This window comes from Symphalangus syndactylus, chromosome 1 (genome assembly GCF_028878055.3).
Source record: "Symphalangus syndactylus isolate Jambi chromosome 1, NHGRI_mSymSyn1-v2.1_pri, whole genome shotgun sequence".
Taxonomy (NCBI): domain Eukaryota; kingdom Metazoa; phylum Chordata; class Mammalia; order Primates; family Hylobatidae; genus Symphalangus; species Symphalangus syndactylus.
Window position 1 is genome coordinate 62405260 of NC_072423.2, and position 23060 is coordinate 62428319.

General features: G+C 39.0%; 1 protein-coding gene across 3 annotated transcripts in view; it reads left to right on the plus strand.

Annotated features, from left to right (window-relative positions):
• OSBPL1A (oxysterol binding protein like 1A) overlaps positions 1-23060 on the plus strand; it is a 234893-nt gene that overhangs the window by 88754 nt on the left and 123079 nt on the right. For all 3 annotated transcript variants that reach the window (XM_055235932.2, XM_063614806.1, XM_055235945.2), the window contains exon 14: positions 3141-3222. In XM_055235932.2, the coding sequence (XP_055091907.1) occupies positions 3141-3222 (82 nt within the window). The remainder of the gene's footprint in view (positions 1-3140; positions 3223-23060) is intronic.

Genomic DNA, 23060 nt, shown 5'->3' on the forward strand with positions numbered 1-23060 from the left:
TTGACAATCTATTATTTTTAAAGTTTGAATTAATATTGAAATACAATGTTTGCAGAAAAAAGGAACTCACTTTATGTCTTCAATCTGATGTATTCTGACAAATGTATATTGTCTGTGTAACCACCACTCCTATCAAGATAGAGAACATTTTTATTATGTGAAAATGTTGTTCCCTTGCTGCTCTTCCCAGATAATACCCTCCACTTCCATCTCTGGCAACCACTGACCTAATGACACTGATATAATGACAATGTCATTATAAGCATGATCAGTTTTCCTTTCTAGAATTTCATGTAAATGGAATCATACAGCATGTGCTCTTAGGTGTCTTTTTTTCACCGTAATGTTGTGTGTATTAGTAGTTTATTCATTTTTATTGCTGAGTAGGTGGCAATCTGCTTCTGTGCTTAATTAACCAAATGTGGATTTTCTGCAGCAAATAGCCTGGAATTAATTACTTCTCTACTAGCCGATGCATTCCTCTCTAGCTATTCACCCCCTTGATATGCATTTTCGAGCTGCCCTGTAGGTTAGGGATCATAAGATAATTTAACATCAGCTTAACTCATACAAAACCAACAGCTAAAATTTTGGTTTCTAAGCAGGAGACCTGTGTTGTAAATGTGGCTCAGCTGCTCACCTGGGGTAACTTCTGATCCTCTAGGCCCCTGTATCAATGGGTTTAATCCTTTTTCTCGTGTGCTTTGTCCAGATAACTTGGGCAAAGTTAAAATACTGTTAAACTTTAGGTATTATAACATTGCTCATAGTGAGATTCCATTTATGTAGAATAAATAAATAGAAATTAAAACTTAAAAAGAGTCCTTGTATTAGTTCATTCTCATGCTGCTAATAAAGACATGCCCCAGACTGGGTAATTTAAAAAGGAAAGAGGTTTAATTGATTCACAGTTCCACATGGCTGGAGAGGCCTCACAATCTTGGCGGAAGGTAAAGGAGGAGCAAAGGCATGTCTTACGTGGCAGCAGGCAAGAGAGCTTTTGCAGGGGAACTCCCCTTTATAAAACCATCAGATCCTATGCGACTTGTTCACTATCATGAGAACAGCACAGGAAAAGCCCACTCCCATGATTCAATTACCTCCCACTGGGTTCCTCCCACAAAACATGGGGATTATTGCAGCTACAATTCAAGGTGAGATTTGAGTGGGGACACAACCAAATCTTATCAGTTCCTGACATAATGTCAGTGGCATAGAAGTCAAAAATGAGAAACCATGTTGGACTCTGCAAAATATTAAAAAGAATTAACTTTAATAAATTGATTTTTAGTTTTTCAAACTATAACTAGTAGCAACTAAGCAAATGGGAGACCATATTATGTTTTATTATATTAATAACCTCTGTTCTTTTTAGCATCTTTTAGTATCAATTAAAAAGCACTAAGTTGTTTAGAACAGAAGACATACATACTTTGTACCCAACTTAAAACAGTATGTGTAGATTGGATCTTCTCCAGCTGACCTGTTATGTACCCTTTAAAACAAGTAAATCATCGATCAAGGAAACTTTTTAATAACTGTTAGATGGAAATATGATTCAAGGGAAGATAAATGTGATTCATATATTTGAAGATGATGTTACAGAAGGTGTTTCCTGCCTTTAATTATAACTTCAGGAAAACTATCCTGTTTATTACAGATTCATAGTCTGCAGTTGAAGCCATTGCTTACTTTTATGCCTCTAGCTTACTTTCATCATAGAGAGGAAAGGATAAAACAGTATCATTGGCTTGCACATAAGCAGAGTATTAAATATGTATAGAGCAAGAATGATGATTTTCTATTAATAAATCATGAGTGATGCATTTGGTTGCAGTGCATGTTTCGGTGCCTCTAGATAAACTTTTTCCCTGCCCCTCAACCTGTATTCACAGGCTGCGTCTGGAAAAATTATCAGGCATATGGTGTTTTAAATTGCATGGTGTAGGTATTCTCCCCCTGCTCCCCACCAAGTGAATGGTACGTAGGTGTTGTTAGAGCCCTCAAAACAAAGGAGAGTAATACAAATTTTGAAGAGAACGTTGCCTGTCACTAATGTGATAACATGAATAATTCTACTGTGGTTGAGTAGAGCTTTGTAAGCACTAAAAAATTTATAAGGTGAAATAGGAGAAAAGAGTATTTACCTATGCCACCTTGACATACTGATCTATAGTAAGTTTGATTTTGGGGGTGCAAAATGTTTTGTGATGGGCTAGCTGAGATTAGGAGTACAAAGTAGGGAAGTTTCATAAGGCTAAATATATTACTCTACCTGAAAGAATGTGATTCTATTGTTTATAAGGTCAAGATTCTCAGAATAAATATTTTCTATTTTGATAACCAAGCAAATTTACAATGATAATTTTTTTGCTTATTCATCCCACCTCTTTAAAGGGAAATGATATATAAAACTACCTTCAAAATGACATTTTTAATATAATAAATGGATTTGACTGATCTTTCATTTTAGATTTCTAAATCTGCACTAAGATGGGATGTAACTTTCATCAAGAAATTCTGTATTGATGTTTTTTTGCCTTTAGGGATCTAAAAATGTAGAACTTTCAAATTACAAGAAGATGCTTTTCTATAATTGACTTTACCTTATTTTCAGAAGCTTTGACACACTAAGAAAATGTCCTTTTTGGTTTGATGATGTGGGGGCTGTATGCACTTAAATTGCTGAACGAGAATCAGCTTGTGGTTTCCAAATGTTAGGACCATCTGGATTTTTTTTTTGAACAAAACAGTTTTTAAAATATATTTTTAAGGAATGCATTTTATAATTTCTTGACGAATTTCATCAGGCCTACTAAAAGTGCTAATAAATCAGAGAATTATAATTCCGCAGACACACATGGCATAATGAGATAGTAATAGTAATGGATGCGATTGTATGGTATCTACACAACAGATGTTGAATGTATTTAAAATTTAAAAATGTTTATTTTTACTTTATACTTGATTAAATGTTATATTCAGTTTACAAGGAAATTTTCTCTCACCTTTTTTTTCTCTGTAAGGCATATGTCTCTATTATGGTATATCAATCTATGTACTGAAAGTTTTGATAGAAACATTAAAGCATAAGTAATGTAAAAATTTTTGTTTTAATTTTGTCTTTTCTTTTTTTGCAGAAAGCACAGTCATGCCAACAGCGACTAGATAGGGAAATTTCCAACTTTCTCAAAATGATTAAGGAGTGTGACATGGCTAAAGGTAAAAAGACAAGCACTATCCCTACAATCATTCTTTAACACGTAGGTATTGACCCGTTGTAGTTTTGTTTGACTTCATTTTTAAACAGTTTTTGGTTTTGAATTAAGAGTTATATTTGATAAAACTACTTTGAAACTTTAAAAGGGCAATTTAAAGTTTCTACTCACGGAGGATGCTTGCTTTAGAGATTAATAATGTTTTTATCCTTTTAAAAAAAGAAAGATAAATTTAAAGTTAATGTTTTTGGCCTGTAAATTAATTTTGGCTGCAGAATGAGGATTCTGCTTATGAATCCCAGAAGACTTGGGTTTTGGAGTCAGAATGTCTATAAAGCTTGAGGCCGGGCGCAGTGGCTCATGCCTGTAATCCCAGTACTTTGTGAGGCCAAGGCATGTGGATCACTTTAGGTCAGGAGTTCGAGACTGGCCTTGCCAACATGATGAAACCCTGTCTCTACTAAAAGTACAAAAATTAGCCGGGTATGGTGGCATGTGCTTGTAATCCCAGCTACTCGGGAGGCTGAGGCAGGAGAATCGCTTGAACCTGGGAGATGGAGGTTGCAGTGAGCCGAGAATGTGCCGGCGCACTCTAGCCTGGGTGACAGAGCAAGACTTTGTCTCTCTCTCTCTCTCTGTCACACACACACACACACACACACACACACACACACAGAGAATGTCTTAGGCTTGAATCCTTACTCTTCCACTTACTGGCTGTTACTTCGAACAACACTTTTAACTCTTGCGAGCTTCAGTGCCCTCATCCATAAAATAAAGAAGTTGGTTGTTTCAGGCCTTGGCCTTTTATGCTTCTATAAACGTATATATGATCTTGTCTAGCTAATTATTAATCTTCCTTTCAGTAACAACTTTATGTCTTCATTCTCTATTATGAGTTATCAAGAGTTGACTATAAATAGCCTACAAGGCTGGGCGCTGTGGCTCACACCTGTAATCCTAGCACTTTGGGAGGCTGAGGCAGTGGATCACCTGAGGTCAGGAGTTCAAGACCAGCATGGTCAACATGGTGAAACCCCGTTTCTACTAAAGATACAAAAATTAGCTGGGCGTGGTGGCACGTGCCTGTAACCATCTACTCAAGAGGCTGAGGCAGGAGAATTGCTTGAACCCATAAGGCAGATATTGCAGTGACCCGAGATCATGCCACTGCACTCCAGCCTGGGCAACAGAGGGAGACTCTGTCTCAAAAAAAAAAAAGAAAAATAGCCTTCAAATCAAACTTAAGTATTGAGAAAAAGGTGCCTATTCCTGTGTAAATTAAAAAATTATATTTCTTAAACTCTTAACAGATGCTTAGTAGCCAGTATGCATGTATAAATGACTTCACTAAAGTATAAATTATGTAGTTATTTGTGAGTTTATGATTAACTTTTTTTTTTTTTTTTTTTTTTTTGAGATGGAGTCTTGTTCTGCCTTCCAGGCTGGAGTGCAGTGATGCGATCTCGGCTCACTGCAAGCTCCGCCTCCCGTGTTCATGCCATTCTCCTGCCTCAGCCTCCCGAGTAGCTGGGACTACAAGTGCCCACCACCACGCCTGGCTAATTTTTTTTTTTTTATTTTTAGTAGAGACGGGGTTTCACCATGTTAACCAGGATGGTCTCGATCTCCTGACCTCATGATCCACCCGCCTTGGCCTCTCAAAGTGCTGGGATTATAGGCGTGAGCCACCACGCCCAGCCATGATTAACTATTTTAATCACGTGTTAGTTTCCTTTAGTTGACTCCAAGATTCAGTTTCTATATTTCCAGGGAATGTGAGGAAATGTTAATATTAGAGTAAATGGACCGTAAAGTATTCTGTATCTGTCCAAGTGTACTTATGGCATCTCTTTACTTCAGTTGAACAAACATGTTTTTATCAGCAGTTATAGCCTTGGGAAGGGCAGTGGTTAGGTTATTTTGATTATTAGTTGCAGGCTGGAATATTATATTACTTAGCACTGTTCATTCTCAATGGACTTTAAGATAATAATGGTGTCATATTAGGTATAATTCACATAACAAAATTCACACATGTAAAGTGTAAAATTCAGTGGTTTTACTCTATTCACAGAGTTATGCAACTATGACTGTTGATGAGCTTTTAAAACATGTCAAGAACTACCAAAAAGTAGGGAGATTTAAAAGATGTAGAAACATTTTAAAGATGTAGAAAAGCACAACATTTAAAAGATGTAGAAAAAGTCCAGTGATATGAAATATGAAGATTAATTCATTTAACCTGGACCACATCAATAAATTATATCAGAATTAGAATTACAACCAAATTAAGTTTTAAAAAGAATCTTGAGTCAAATCTCTTGTTTCAGATTGCCTGTATGACATGTCATTCGTAATGATGGTATGCATATCTATATTAGCAATGATTGAGCAGATAATTAATCCAACTTGGAGAAACTGAGAAGAAATCAACATTGTTTAGAGATATGCATAATATTGATACTACAAAAGAGATAATTATGAATATTTTCTGAAAAATCAGTACAGATAAACTGCATTTTATATAAATAATAAGTAAATAGGGTTAAGATGATTTGATGAATGGAATTGGAGAGTTGAATGTAATTGAGCCTGTCCTTACTGTTAAGGGTTTGTATAGGATAGTCTTTTACCTGCCATGTGTTTTATTAAAGAAAACTGATATTAGCCAGGCGTGGTGGTGCACACCTATAGTCCCAGGAGGGTGAGGCTGAGGTGACAGTCTGACGTGGTAGGATGGCTTGAGCCCATGAGGCAGAGGTTGCAGTGAGTCAAGGTCATGTGATTGCACTCCAGCCTGGGTGGCAGAGCCAGACCCTGTATCGAGAGAGAGAGAGAGAGAGAGAGAGACTGACTGATAGATAGGTATTCTGCTCCAAACTTCTTACATAGTCTGCCAGTGACTTCTCAAGATTAAAAAAAAAAAATGTTTGTGGACAGAATCCAGAGCTTACAGTTGTAATTGTTAGTTGACTTACATTTTAGTACCAAATTGCATTAACTTTAAGACCCAGATCCCTTCCTTCTTATTCCAATTTCTGCCATACTTGTTGAGCTCTATATCCCCTCAAATCCAGATTGCTGCAGCAGCCTGCCCTTTAGTCCCTGCATTCCATCCTTGAGGGTAGTTGAATCAGAAGCCTTTAAGGAACTCTTGTAACTCAGATTCTGTAAAGTACTGCATTATTGCTGCCAGATTAATTTTTTGTAAAGGTACTTTTTGGATCATAATCTTTTACATTGAGAATCTTTTATAAATCCTTGCAACTAGAGAATAAAATGCAGACTTATCTGGGCATTTAAAGATTTTCATAGTCTGGCCACAGCCTAGTTTTCCAGTGTTATTTTCAGTTATTCTCTCTCATGACTCCCAGAAACACCCTTGACCAAATGTTGTGTCTTTGATGGGAAATGCTCTCTATTGGAATATAACTTTTATTTTCTTGAGTGGACCTTAAACCTAATTTTTGTCTGAATGAATATCAGAGTTTCTGTATATAGTGTTGAGAACACATAATTCAAGGTTCAAGAATATAGTATTGAAATTTTTACTATTTTATCTTTATCAAAAGCCTGGTTGCAAAAACAAAATCACCTAAAGCAATGAAACTTTTGGAAGACTTCCTGAAGGCCATGTTATCAATCCATTCTTCCATACATCCTTAAATGTACCATTCTGTATCCAATTTTTGTCTAGTATAAATAATATTGTTTTGTGCATTTATATTTGATCACAGTAACTTAGGATTCTTAGGATGGGATTAGTGGGTGAAAATGTATGAATATTTTTGAGACTGTTGATACATATAGTTAAATTGCCAAAAAAGATATGTTACTTTACATGCCAACTTTTAATACATATACTATATTGCATGTTACTAAATGTGTATAGTGAATACTTGGTTAAACAAATTAGAAGGACTTCACTTATCTAAAATAAAAAATCCTTTATAAGTTACCTGATGCTCTTGTCTCACAGCTCTTAGAATTCTTTCCTTCATGTTGACTTTAGATAGCCTGATGATTAATGGTAGACTTCTTAGCAGAAACCTTATAAGCTGGAAGGGATTGGGGTCCTGTCTTTAACCTCCTTAGACAGAATAACTATCAGTCAAACTTTTTTTTTGTATCCAGAAAACTTTTTTTTTGTATCCAAAAAAACTAAGTTTGATAAATGAAGGAGAAATGAAGTCATTTTCAGACAAATAAATGCTACGTGAATTTGCTACTACCAAACCAGCACTGCAAGAAATGCCAAAAGGAGTTCTAAATTGTGAAACAAAAGCTCACTATGTATCAAAATGGAACTGGTTGGAAGCATAAAACTCACGGGGCCTATAAAACAATAACACATTGAAAAAAATCAAAGTATCTAAGTGTAGACTAACATGATGAATAGAACAGTACCTCACATCTCAATATTAACATTGAACATAAATGTCCTAAATGCTCTACTTAAAAGATACAAAATGGCAGAACAGATAAAAAATCACAAACCAAATATCTTCTGTCTTCAAGAGACTTGCCTAACACATAAGGATTCATATAAACTCAAGGTAAAGGGGTGGAAAAAGATACTCCATGCAAATGAAAGCCAAAAGCAGGCAGGAGTAGCTATTTTTGCATCAGACAAACAGACTTTAAAGCAATAACAGTTAAAAAAAAGGCAAAGAAGGTCATTACGTAATGATAAAAGGATCAATCCAAGAAGAAGATATTACAATCCTAAACTTTACATCCACCTAACACTGGAGCTCCCAGATTTATAAAACAATTACTACTAGACCTAAGAAATGAGATAGACAGCAACATGGTAATAGTGGGAACTTCAGTATTCCTCTACTGACAGCACTAGGCAGATCCAGACAGAAAGTCAACAAAGAGGCCGGGCGTGGTGGCTCATGCCTGTAATCCCAGCACTTTGGCAGGCCGAGGCGGGCGGATCACGAGGTCAGGAGATCGAGACCGTCCTGGCTAACACAGTGAAACCCCATCTCTACTAAAAATACAAAAAATTAGCCGGGCGTGGTTGCAGGCACCTGTAGTCCCAGCTACTCCGGAGGCTGAGGCAGAAGAATGGCCTGAACCCATGAGGTGGAGCTTGCAGTGAGCCGAGATCACGCTACTGCACTCCAGCCTGGGCGACAGAGCGAGACTCCGTCTCAAAAAAAAAAAAAAAACCAAAAAAGTCAACAAAGAAACAATGGCCTTAAACTACACTGTGGAACAATGGACTGAACAGATATTTAAAGAACATTCTGTTACAGGAAAGGGGTCCCAATCCAGACCCTAAGAGAGGGTTCTTGGATCTCATGCAAGAAAGATTTCAGGGCGGCCAGGTGCGGTGGCTCATGCCTGTAATCTCAGCACTTTGGGAGGCCGAGGTGGGTGGAACACGAGGTCCGGAGACCCAGACCATCCTGGCTAACACGGTGAAACCCCATCTCTACTAAAAATACAAAAAAATTAGCCGGGCACGGTGGCACGCGCCTATAGTCCCAGCTACTGGGGCGCTGAGGCAGGAGAATTGCTTGAACCTGGGGTGCGGAGGTTGCAGTGAGCCAAAATCGCACCACTGCACTCCAGCCTGGGCGACAGAGCAAGAAAGAATTCAGGGCGAGTCCACAGTGCAAAATGAAAACAAGTTTATTAAGAAAGTAAAGGAATAAAAGAATGGCTACTCCATAGAGCAGCCCTGAGGGCTGCTGATTGCCCATTTTTATGGTTATTTCTTCATGCTATGCTAAACAAGGGGTGGATTATTCATGCCTCCCCTTTTTAGACCATATAGGGTAACTTCCTAATGTTGCCATGGTATGTGTAAACTGTCATGGCACTGTTGGGAGTGTAGCAGTGAGGACGACCAGAAGTCACTCTGGTCGCCGGTTTGGTTTTGGTGGGTTTTGGCTGGCTCCTTTACTGCAACCTGTTTTATCAGCAAGGTCTTTATGAGCTGTATTTTGTGCTGACCTCCTATTTCATCCAGTGACTTAGAATGCCTTAACCATCTGGGAATGCAGCCCAGTAGGTTTCAGCCTCATTTTACCCAGCTCCTGTTTAAGATGGAGTTGCTGCGGTTCACATGCCTCTGACAATTCTACCTAACAACTGCAGAATATACATTCTTCTCATTAGCACGTGAAACATTCTCCAAGATGGAACACATGATAGGCTGTAAAACAAGTCTCAATAAGTTTAAGAAAATTGAAGTAATATCAAATATCTTCTCAGACCACAGGGGAATAAAACTAGAAGTCAACTCCAAAAGGAATGCTCAGAACTATACAATTACATGGAAATTAAATAATATGTTTCTGAATGATTTTTGAGTTAACAAATCAAGATGGAAATTAAAAAATTCTTTGAAATGAATGATAATAGTGACACAAGTTATCAAAACCTCTGGGATAGAGCAAAAGCAGTGCTAAGAGGAAAGTTCATAGTGTTTAATGCCTGCATTAAAAAGTCAGAAAGAGCACAAATTGACAAGCTAGTGTCACAAAAAATACAAAAGATAAATGAAACAAAAAACTGGTTTTTTGAAAAGATAAACAAAATTGATAGACCATTAGTGAGATTACCGAAGAAAAGATGAGAGAAGATCCAAATAAGCTTAATTAGAAATGAAACAGGAGGCATTACAACCAAAACCACAGAAATACAAAAGATCATTTGAAACTATTATGAAAACCTTTACATGCACAAATTAAAAAATTTAAAGGAAATAGATAAATTCCTGGAAACACAACCCTCCCAGATTAAGCCAGGAAAAAACAGAAACCCTGAGCAGACCAATAATAAGCAGTTAGATTGAATCAGTAATTTAAAAATTGCCAACAAAAAAAGCCCATGACCAGATGGATTCACAGCTGAATTCTACTGGAATTCAAAGAATTGGTAATAATCCTACTGAAACTATTCCAAAAGAAAGAGAAAGAAGGAATCCTCCCTAAATCATTGTATGAAGCCAGTATCATCCTAATACCAAAACCAGAGAAGGACAAAACAAACAAGGAAAAGTACAGACCAATATCCTTGATGAACATAGGTGTAAAAATCCTCAAAAAAATACTAGCTAATTGAATCCAACAGCATATCAGAAAGATAATACATCATGATCAGGTGGGTTTTGTTCCAGGGATGCAGGGATGCTTTAATATATGCAAGTCAATAAATATGATATATCACAAACAATTAAAAGTAAAAACCATGTGATCATCTCAGTAGATGTAGAAAAAGCATTTGATAAAATCCAGCATCCCTTTATGTTAAAAACTCTTAATAAGCTAGGCATAGAAGGGACTTACCTCAAAATAAGAAAAGCCATGTATGACAAACCCATAGCCAACATCATACTGAATAGGGAAAAATTGAAAGCATTCCCTCTAAGAACTGAAATAAGAAAAGGATGCCCACTTTTACCACTTCCTATTCAATGTAGTACTGGAAGTCCTAGCCAGAGCAGTCAGTTAAGAGAAAGAAAGGGCATCTATGTGGAAAAGAAGAAGTCAAACTAGTGTTGTTTGCCAATGATATGATCATGCACCTAGAAAACCCTAAAGACTCATCCAAAAGACTCCTAGATCTCATAAACAAATTCGATAAAGTCTCAGGTTACGAAATCAATGTATACAAATCAGTAGCACAGCTGTACAGCAACAGCAACCAAGCTGAGAATCAAATCAAGAAGTCAATCCCTTTTACAACAGTTGCAAAAAAATAAAATACGTAGGAACGTGCTTAGCCAAGGAGATGAAAGCTCTCTACAAGGAAAACTACAAAGCACTGCTGAAAGAAATCATAGATGACACAAATAAATGGAAACATATCTCATGCTCATAGATGGGAAGAATCAATATTGTGAAAATGACCATACTGCCCAAAGCAATTTACAGATGCAATGCAATTCCCTTCCATCAAAATACCATCACAGTTTTTCACAGAACTAGAAAAAAAATCTTAAAATTCATATGGAACCCCAGAAGAACCTGAATAGCCAAAGTAATACTAAGAAAAAAGAACAAATCTGGAGGTATCATGTTATTGGACTTTAAATCATACTGCAGGGCTCTAGTTACCAAAAACATCATGGTTAATGTTATGGAAAAAAAAAAAGGCACTTAGACCAGTGAAACAGAATAGAGAACCCAGAAATAAAACCAATTATTATACAGCCAACTGATCTTTGACAAAGCATACAAAAACATAAATTGGGGAAAGGATGGCCTATTCAATTTATATATTTGAAAAAACATAAATTGGGGCAAGGACAGCCTATTCAATTTATATAGCCTTTCCCCAAAATAGGCTATCCTTTCCCCAGTTTATGTGCTGCGATAATTGGCAAGCCACATGTAGAAGAATGAAACTGGATCCCCATCTCTACCTTATATAAAAATCAATTCAAGATGGATCAAAGACTTAATTCTAAGACCCGAAAGCATAACAATTCTAGAAGATAATATTGGAAAAACTCTTCTGGACGTTGGCCTAGGCAAAAAATTCATGACTAAGACCCCAAAAGCAAGTACAACAAAAATAAATAAGTGGAACCTAATTAAACTAAAAAGCTGCTGCACAGAAAAAGAAATAATCAGCAGAATAAATAGACAACCAGAGAATGGGAGAAAATATTTGCAAACTATGCATCCAACAAAGGACTAGTATCCGAAATCTGCAAGGAACTCAAACAAATCAGCAAGAAAAATACAAATAATCCCATCAAAAAGTGGGCAAAAGACATGAATAGATGTTTCTCAAAAGAAGATATGTAATTGACCAACAATCATATGAAAAAAAGCTCAACAGCACTAATCATCATGGAAATGGAAATTCAAACCACAAGGAGATACCATCTTACTCCTACAAGAATGGCCATAATGAAAAAGTCAGAAAACAATAGATGTTGGTGTGGATGTGGTGAAAAGGGAACACTTTTACACTCCTGGTGGGAATGTAAATTAGTACAACCTCTATGGAGAACAGTATGGAGATTCCTGAAAGAACTAAAAGTAGATCTACTATTTGATCCAACAGTCCCACTACTGGTATCTACCCAAAGGAAAAGAAGTCATTATATGAAAAAGACACATGCACATCCATGTTCACAGCAGCACAATTCACAATTGCAAAAGATGTGGGACCAACCTAAGTGCCCATCAACCAATGAATGGATAAAGAAAATGTGGTATTTATACAACACGGAATACTACTCAGCCACAAAAAGGAATGAAATAATGTCTTCTGTAGCAACTTGGATGGAGCTGGAGGCCATTATTCTAAGTGAAATAACTCAGGAATGGAAAAACCAAAAACGATTTGTTCTCATTTATAAGTGGGAGCTAAGCTTTGAGGATGCAGAGACTTACAGAGTGATATGGTCTTTAGGGACTGGGAAGGAAAGAGTCTGGGGGAGAAATTAAAATCTACATATTGGACCGGGCACGGTGGCTCACGCCTGTAATCCCAGCACTTTGGGAGGCCGAGTTGGGCGGATCACCTGAGGTCAGGAGTTCGAGACCAGCCTGGCCAACATGGTGAAACCTCGTCTCTACTAAAAAAATACAAAAATTAGCTGGGCCTGGTGGCGGGTACCTGTAATCCCCGCTACTCAGGAGGCTGAGACAGGAGAATCGCTTGAACCCAGAACGAGGAGGTTGCAGTGAGCCGAGATCGTGCCACTGCACTCCAGCCTGGGCAACAGAGCAAGACTCCATCTCAACGACAACAACAACAACAATCACATATTGGATGCAGTGTATGCTGCTCAGGTGATGGGTGTGCTAAAATCTTAGACTTCTCCACTAAAGAACTTATGCAGGTAACCAAACACCACCTGTTCCCCCAAAACTATTGAAATATAAAAACAAAATAGTTGAACTTAAGAAAATAAAACTGAAAAAAAAATCTGTAAGGAAAAGCACTTCTATTTAGCCTACTTAAAACTGTTTCCTCAAAATCTGGGCTTTGAGTAGACAAACTTACCACTTTCTCTGTTGCCACCTGGTCCAAGCCACCATTGCCTCCCACGTGGACATTTGAAAACTTCCTTGCTGTCCCCAGATTTCACCCTTCCCCCTACAGCTTCTGCCCCAAATCCTCCCAAAATGTCAGTGGATTGACGTCCTTTGCTGGAAACATCCAGTGGCTTCCAGATCTTCTCACTTGGGGTGAGAGACAGAGTCCTTCCAATGACCTGCAGAGCCTTCCACCTTCTACCTCTCAGCACCCCCACCTCCCAGTTCCCTTTCTGGCTCCTCTCCAGCCTCATTGGCCGGGCCTACGCTTGCCAGGGGCCTTTAGTGTGCTGCTCCCTCTTCTGGAAGGCTTTTCTTCTGAGTGATGTAGTCACTGTCTTCCTTCCTTCCCTAGGCCTTTCTTCAAAAGGTGTCTGCACACAGAGGCTTTTCCTGGCCTCCTGCGCTGGTTTGCTCCTTGTCCGCTCTGTCCTGCTTTGTGTACTGCAGCCTCATCCCTGGGGCTTCTTGGCCCTCCGACTTGTGATTGGATTCAGCAAATGGGAGGCTTTGTCCAGAGACCCGCGGAGAGACGCGAGGGGAAGTCGTTTCAGGGCTTTATCTTCATTCCCTCCAGCTGGACTGTGGTTCCGCAGTGCTGCCGGGTTCCTCTACCTGGCCACTGGCCTGATTAGACTCCAGCTCTTGCTGGGCTTAGCAATATTGTCCTCTCCCCTTTCCCCCTCTGTGCCAGGATGGTAACTGTGCCCTGCACGCCAGTCTCTGTTACTTCAACCCTCCTCACCTTTGTGAGCAATTGCTTTTCCAAATTCTTTTCAGTTAACGTTTTTCTTTTCTTTTCTTTTCTTTTTTTTGAGACGGGAGTCCCTCTCTGTCGCCTAGGCTGGAGGCAGTGGTGCGATCTTGGCTCACTGCAACCTCCACCCCCAGCTTCAAGCGATTCTCCTGCCTCAGCCTCCTTAGTAGCTGGGACCACAGGTGCAAGCCACCATGCCAGGCTAATTTTTATATTTTTAGTAGAGACGGAGTTTCACCCTGTTGGGCAGGCTGGCCTCGAACTCCTGCCCGCAAGTGATCCACCCACTTCAGCCTCCCAAAGTGCTGGGATTACAGGCGTGAGCCACTGTGCCTGGACCTCAGTTACCTTTGAGCAGGCCAGCTCTTCCCTGCTGAGACCCTTAGCTGATACCTTATTCTTTGTGAAGTTCACCTCCCCCCAGCACTTGTTACCCCTCTACCTTGCTGCAGTTTCTCTTTGTTACTTATCAGAATTCCTATGAGTGTGTGTAGTTGATTGTCTGCCTTTCCTACCAGGATATAAACTTTAGGGCAGGGATTTTTACCTGTTTGCTGATTATCTTTGGTACCTCAACAAAACTTGGCATGTGATGGGGGTCTGTCTCTCCTCTCTCTCTCTCTCTCTCTCTCGCCGTCTCTCTTTCTCTCTCTCTCTGTGTGTGTGTGATGAATGAGTGAGTGAAATGAATGACCTACTTATCTAGCTTAAATTTATACCTTATATCTCTCAAACTCAGGAAGAAACAATAAATTTCTGTCAAGTTAGTAAATTTAAAGATTGTACAAGTCAAAGAGACCTTTTAGAGGCATGAAATAGGGAAGAAACCATTAGAACTGTGGCATATTTTGCATTCTTTTGCCAAGAGGGGTTCCACAGTTAATGTCACTGATTTTTATATCCTACTCCTCTCCCCTGAGTTCTGTTTTTTTTTCTGAGGCAAATCTTTGAATAATTCTTTCATTAGGGGTCTGTGAGTAGAAGAATTTCTACCTTATTTAAATCTTTATTTCATCCTCACTGGATTATAGTTATCTTCCACTAGCATTTTGAAGATGCGATTGCAACTTCTTCTGACTTCTGATATTTTATTTTTTCTTTTTGAGACAGAGTTTCTCTGTTGCCCAGGCTGGAGTGCAGTGGCACGATATTGGCTCACTGCAACCTCTGCCTCCCAAGTTCAAGCGATTCTCCTGCCTTAGCCTCCTGAGTAGCTGGGATAACAGATGCACCCACCACTAAACCTGGCTAATTTTTTTTAATGTATTTTAATTTTTTATTTTTTAGTAGAGACAGGGTTTCACCATGTTGGCCAGGCTGGTCTCAAACTCCTGACCTCAGGTGATCCACCTGTCTCAGTTTCCCAAAGAGTTGGAATTACAGGCAATCTCTTTTTTTTTTTCCCCTCCCCCCTACCCCCCTCTTGTTACTGCAAAGATTTTCACTTTGTTTTTGGTATTCTGCAGTTTTATTCTGTCTCTGGGTTTGGATTTTATTGTTCTATAGCTTGCTTGAAACTCTGTTCTTTAATTCAAGGACTCATTTATTATCTTTCTTTAACTTAGAAAAGTTCTTAGCTATTATCTCTTCCAATTTTACTTCATCATTCTTTATATTCCCTCCTGCCAGAACTCTTAATAGACATATGTTGAGCCTTCTCATTCTATCCTCCTACCTCATTTCTTATCCCATTTCTTTCTGTTGCATTCTGAGTACTTTTCTTAGATCTATTTTCTAGCTTTAGTTTCTTTCTCAATTTAGTCAGTTTTTCTGCTTAATCTTTTGACTTTCTATTTTCTAATCTTAGTGACTGTATTTTATAATTCTAGAAATTTTAGGTGGTGGTTTTAAAAATTTGTTATTTTTCCCCCATAGTGACATATTCTTTTATATTACATGCATTTCTAATTTTATCTCTAACAACTTCAGACATATAAATTTAAAGCATTTTTTCAGAATGTTTTTATACCTCAAGTTGTTGCACAGCTAAGTCTTTTGTTTCTTCTGCTGAATGTCCATCACGATGGATTGTAACTTTATGGAGAGCTCATCTTCAGTGGAGCTTGTAGGTTTGTTTGTTTTGTTTTTGTTTTTCCTGCTTCTTGGGTTTGGAGGTGTCCATGTAAAGTAGTTTTGTGTGTGTTGCTGTTGAGGCCGTAAAGGTTTCTCTGCTTCTGGGCTACTAGTTTTAAATTTGGACTTCATGTCTAGGCATGCTACAAGCTGGAGGCTTCAGTTTCTCAGGTTTTCCACCCGGAGCTTAGGCAAGAAAATGTCCTTCTTCCCTGAGCACAAGGGCAGTTTTCTACTCCCACTGTCACTAGGGGTCTGCCCCTTTACCAGGCCTTACCCACTTGATTTGGGAGGCCAAAGCCCCATACCTTCCATTCATGTAGCTGTAACACCTCATCTATTTTGTTGTGTTGTGTTTTGTTTTATTTATTTTTTATTTATTTTTTTGAGACGGAGTCTCGCTCTGTTGCCCAGGCTGGAGTGCAGTGGCGCGATCTCGGCTCACTGCAACCTCTGCCTCCCGGGTTCAAGCGATTCTCCTGTCTCAGCCTCCCAAGTAGCTGGGACTACAAGCACACACTGCCACGTCCGGGTAATACTTTTGTATTTTTAGTAAAGACGGGGTTTTACCGTGCTGCCCAGGCAGGTTTCGAACTCCTGAGCTCAGGCAATCTGCCCTCCTCAGCCTCCCAAAGTGCTGGGATTGTAGGCGTGAGCCACCGTGCCTGGCCAGGCTCATCTGTTAATCCTCTGGGTTTCTGTTCTGTCTGACACCCACCTCCAACCTTGACCTTCCTACCAGGCATCACTGGTTAGGCCTGTTGCATCAGCCTTGCCTTTTGTTTCTTTCTTTCTTTCTAGCATATCTGGGGATTTTATTCTTTCAAACTCTGCACTACATTATTTTACTGTTTTATTTGGTGTGTTTATGGATTGTGATTGGAGAGATGGTCCCATCAGCCTAGTCTGCCAGGTACCACCAGTGTCCCATGCTCTTTCTAATATAAAACATGTCAATACTCTACAATGTATATTATCTAGTATAAAGTAAACACATATAGCCTTTTTTTGTACATTGTCCTGTGCATTTGACGTATAGACAGTCCCAAACTTAAAATGGTTCAACTTACAATTTTTCAACTTTACAACAGTGTGAAAGTGACATTTTCAGTTTATGATGGGTTTATTGGGATATATTGCAAGTTGGGGAGCATCTGTATTAACTTATTTGTGCCTGATAACAGCCCTCTGCAGTATATACAACTATTCTTTCCATTTTACAGGTAAGTTGACTGAGGCTCAGGGAGCTTATATAACTTACTTAAGGTCACAGAGCTTGTAAAAACCAGAGTTAGCATTTGGCCCTGGGCAGCCCGGCTCCAGAGTGTGTTCTTAACCAATAAACAGGCTGGCACGGTGGCTCATGCCTGTAATCCCAGCACTTTGGGAGGCTGAGGCGGCAGATCACCTGAGGTCAGGAGTTCGAGACCAGCCTGCCCAACATTGTGAAACACTGTCTCCACTAAAAAATACAAACATTAGCCGAATGTTGTTGCGTGTGCCTGTAATCCCAGCTACTCAATCCTGAGGCAGGAGAATTGCTTGAACCCGGGAGGTGGGGGGTTACAATGAGCCGAGATCGTGCCATTGCATTGCAGCCTGGGAGTTTAATTCTAATTTACTCTAAATCTCAAGTTTACTTGTGGCACAAGAAAATATATTTTGCCTGTTTTTCAACATTTAACTCCATCTCAAAAAAAAAAAGGAAAAAACAATAAACAGTCTGGAATGAATATCAAAAATTCAGTGTTGACCCCTGAACATTTGATCTAGGAACAGGAGAAGTTTTGCAGATTTATAACCAGATCTACAATGTAAGGTAGAATTTGTTGAGGACAATTACATTAGCTTGGCTGTTGTAGTTAAGGTAGTGTTTAAATCTTCATTGTCCTCTATTCAGAAGTTCAGGGGTAGAGGGAGATTGATGTAGAGCAGGAGTTTCCATTCCACAAAAAAGAAATCCCCCTTTTTTGCTGTCTTTTTTTCCTTCTCTTTTCTTGTCCTCGTTCTTTCTGTTCTTCATCCCCACAAATACATCATCAATTCACTCAATTTCCCAAGACCAAACTTTGGAGTCATTGTACTTCCTCTTTCTCCAAATATATTTTGTTGATCAGTTCTCCCATTCAAGTACTAACCAGGCTTGACCCCGATTAGCTTCCGAGATTAGCTGAGATTGGGTGTGTTCAGGCTATAGACAGTCAATTCTGTCTCTTAACGTCACTCTACTTTTTTTCTCTTCCTATGTCCCCCTACCATCATGCTAAAATAGGCCATAGCCATCTTTCCCATTGATTACCACAACTTCTTGGCTGGCCACACTGCCTCCACTCTTTTTTTTTTTTTTTTGAGACAGAGTCTTGCTCTGTCACCCAGGCTGGAGTGCAATGGCCGATCTCGGCTCATGCAACCTCCACCTCCCGGGTTCAAGTGATTCTCCTGCCCCAGCCTCCCAAGTACATGGGATTACAGGCGTGTGCCAGCATGCCCAGCTAATTTTTGTATTTTTAGTAGAGACAGGGTTTCACCATGTTGGCCAGGCTAGTCTCAAACTTCTGACCTCAAGTGATCCACCTGCCTTGGCCTCCCAAAGTGCTGGTATTACAGGCATGAGCCACCGCACCCAGTCCTGCCTCCACTCTTATATTCCTTCATTTACCTCCATGGAATATTCCACAGAGTAGTTAGATGCTTCTGAAACACAAATTGGAATTGTCACAGCCTTAACAGAAGCATTCAGCGCCTTAGGGTATAATCTAAACTCTAAGTTGACTGACTTTATGACCTGTGTGTCTACTCATTTCAGCTGCTTCCTCTCTTACCTATTCCTTCCTTCCTTCTACACTCTGTGCAGCAACAGTGACCTTTTCTCATGCATTTGGGTCTTAGCATATGTTGTTTCCAAGGTACGAAATCACTTTTTCTCATCTTTTACATGTAGTTTCCAGAAACTCCTCCTTGACTTCTCTAAGACTAGGCTAAATGTTCTTATGTGTTTTCGGATCACCCTGCACTTTCTCTGCCATAGCACTAGCCACTCTTTAATGTAATGCTTCCTGTCTCCATTTCTCTCTCTGGGCAGGTCCAGCCTCCTCAGGTGTTAGAAGGAACAGGAAGAGCAAGCAAAGATACAGGCCACAACAGTTGCCCCTATTCAGGCCTGTTGTACAGGGCACTGGAGAGCGAGCGTCTGTCTTTGGTCCAAGCTTTCTTTCAGGCAGCAAAGTTGAAGAATCCAATAGGTGAGACAGTGTGGCTATGAGACTAAGTGATTTATTGCTCACTTTTACTTCTGCCAAAGTCTATTTTATTTTATTTTATTTTTGAGACAGAGTCTCTCTCTGTTGCCCAGGCTGGAGTGCAGTGGCATGATCTTGGCTCACTGCAACCTCTGCCTCCTGGTTCAAGCGATTCTCCTGCCTCAATCTCCCGAGTAGCTGAGATTACAGGCAAGTACCACCTCACCCAGCTAATTTTTGTATTTTTAGTAGAGACAGGGTTTCACCACGTTGGCCAGGTTGGTCTGGAACTCCTGACCTCAGGTGATCTGCCTGTCTCGGCCTCCCAAAGTGCTGGGATTACAGGCGTGAGCCACCATGCCTGGCCTACTTCTGCCAAAGTCTGGAAGACAGGCAACCATCATACCCTGAAGCTCTCTCAAGCACTCAGAGTGGATTAACTCTAATATGTCATCCAGTTCTGCACCGTATTCTTTGTGGCACAGACCTTTCCAAGACTCCTCTCTTGACCTTGGCCACAGGTGGCCCTTTCAAGACCATATGTGGCCCAACCCCACTCACCATTTACTTCATTGACTCCGTTTTTCTCATAAGGCCATTACCATAAGGTGGGGAACCCAGTGGACAATTCAATCAGAAGTTATGCAAATCCAATTATACCCTTTGATGATGATTTCCTCAGTTTGATTAAAATTAATCTTCCTTATTGCCTCACTTCATTCTCATTTGCAAGAGAGTACAAAACACATTCTGTAGTTCTGCTGGCTTCTCTCCTGTTTTGTTTGACTCTAGGTCTTTGTGACTTGTACTCTTTTCTAAATTTTTAAATGTAATTCATTTTATTTTTTCCAAATAATAATATGCTTCTCCTCTTACTCTTCTAAAGTCTCCCTTTGATCAGTATTATTCTTTCAATAGGAATTGTTTTATTTTCCATTTTCCTTGCTAGACAGCAAGCTCTGTAAAAACAAAGACTGTCTGTCCTGCTTACCCCTTTTTCTCCAGCACCTAGCTGGTGCCTGCCACGTGGTTGCCACTCCATAACTGGCAGAGGAAAACCTCTCGCCTTGCCAGAGTTCTCATTGATCATAATTCTGAAACTGTCTTCCCTCAGGACTAGTATATTTGGCACTCTATTTTAGAAGTGTTTGTTTTATTGGGTTTATATTTAGCAATACAAAAATGTTCCTTGTTCTTTAAGATCCAACTCAAGTGCAACATCTTTTCATCAAACTATGGATTACTCTAGTCCATAATGACAATGCTCTTCTCTGAAATTTTAATACTTTTTAAAAGTATGCACAACTTGCTAGTTATGTCTTACAACATCCCTGATATTATCTTTTTATTATTCATTTAATACATGCCACTTTGAGCTATATCTTTTATATCCTCCCATGCAATGAATGTAAATTATATTGTTGTAGATATATAGACTAAATGGTCAGAGGTACTTCTTCAGTGGATGATTGTATTCAAGGTAGAATTCATTTTAATTTGAACAAAAAATAGATTTATATTTTTATGTCTTTCAGCATGACCTCTTTTGATATTTTTCAAGTTATAGTTTTATGGAGTAGTTTTTAGAAGGTTAGTTGATTTTTATGTGCAAACATTTTTTCCCTGTTTTGAAAAGAGAGTACTGATTTTCACTGAAGCATTTATATAATTCCAATCTGATATGAAAGTCCATTTTATTTATTTATTTTTTGAGACGGAGTCTTGCTCTGTCACCCAGGCTGGAGTGCAGTGGTGCAATCTTGGCTCACTGCAGCCTCTGCCTCCTGGGTTTAAGTGATTCTCCTGCCTTAGCCTTCTGGGTAGCTGGGATTACAGGCACATGCCACGACAGCCAGCCAATTTTTGTATTTTTAGTGGAGATGGGGTTTCACCATGTTAGCCAGGCTGGTCTCGAATTCCTGACCTCAGGTGATTTGCACGCCTTGGCCTCCCAAAGTGCTGGGATTATAGGTATGAACCACTGCGCCCGGCCTTGAAAGTCCATTTTAAAATGGACTTTGATCATTTAGGTTAGATCAGGTCTTTCAGGTATATAGTCATTATGTATTGCATTTTTTTACACCACAAAAGAGAAATCATCTCATTTTGTTATTTTCTGTATTTTCTCTGATCTTTAGCTTTGTCACTAGATTTTGTAGTTTTTGGACTATTTAGTCTCTCTCCTGTTTGTGTTTAATTATTTAAAAAAGCCACATACATATTCAAGGTAGCACCCTTACCAGAAGGACAAGGATAGGGAAATAAAATGCCTTCATCCAGTTTTTTTCTTTTAAATACTTGTCCCAAATGATGGAAATATTTCAGTTAAATGTTGAAAAACAAGCAAAATATATTTTCTTGTGCCACAAGTAAAAAACAAAATGTAGTTAAAAATTACTTCTTTCTCAATCTGCCCCAATCAACCAACCTATAGTAATATAAATGAAAAAGTTTTCATTTCACATGTTTAAACTAAAGGACCATAATTATTTTAAGGTAAAATATAATAACTTGAAGCCATTTGGATTCAGATTATATTTTACATTAAAAGAATTATGGTAGCAAAATGTGGAATAAGATATTTTATTAGTTTCCTTATTCATCTAATAAATATTTGAGAGATTTTATTTTGGCAAAGCTCAGTGTTTGGATGGGGGTAAGGAGATTTAGAGTTTACAGACGGTCACAGAGAAACAACATACATACAATGCCTCATGCCACTATAACAAGTGGGTGTGGCCGCTGTTGTAGTCCAGGAGTAGCTGCTGTTATGTCCCATGGTGATATTTTGTTGTCGTTGTTGTTTTTAGAGACAGGGTCTTGCTCTGTCGCACAGGCTGAAGTGCAGTCGTGTGGTCATAGCTCATTGCAACCTTGAACTCCAGCGATCCTCCTGCCTTAGCCTCCCAAAGTGTTGGCATTACAGGCATGAGCCACCGCACCCGTTCTCCACAGTGATATTTAAGGAAGGCTTCCTGGGGGAGGACGGCATTTGAACTAGGCCTTGAAAGAAAATAATTTTTTTTTGTCAAGTAGGGAAACTTCTGAATATGGATAATTATTATTTCGAATATTCAAGTAACATGTCAATATTCAGCATTCAACATCCAATATTTAACAATATTTTGAAGACTGTTTTTAGGTAAACAGATATTTCCAGGAGAACAATCTGGCTGAAACAAATTTAGTTTATTGAGCATCTTAAATGTTAGGCTAAGGAAATGTGGACTCTTTTTTTTTACACTAGGGTAACAGTGGAGGTTGTCTGTACAAGGGGTTAATTTGTTCACATAAAGAAACAAGTGTTTTCCCACTATTTTAAAAAGTTACCCAATTAAAAATTGTTCAGTGTAATCATGAAAAATGACAGATTCTGAGCTTTTTATGTCTCTAAACTTAAGCTTTTCCAATATGATCTTCTCACAGCTTTCATGACTTTAAAAACATTTTTAGTACAAAAAATAACTTTTTTCCTGAAAATCAACAGCATCAGATTCTTACAGCAGGCCAAATAAGGCAACATACTGGCCTTTTTGCATTTATTCATGACAGTTTAGTCTCTAAATATTAACCAGCTAAAACATATTTGCAGTGATTCCCAGTTGATCACTTTTCTAGAAGCTTAGCAATTTTATTTTATTTTTTTATGTAACATTATGTAAACATCATTCTATAAGAAGCGTGCCAGTGTGAGTTGAACGGACCCTGATGTGCTACACTGCAGTGTGGCATACAGCAAGGTTCAGCAATTCTT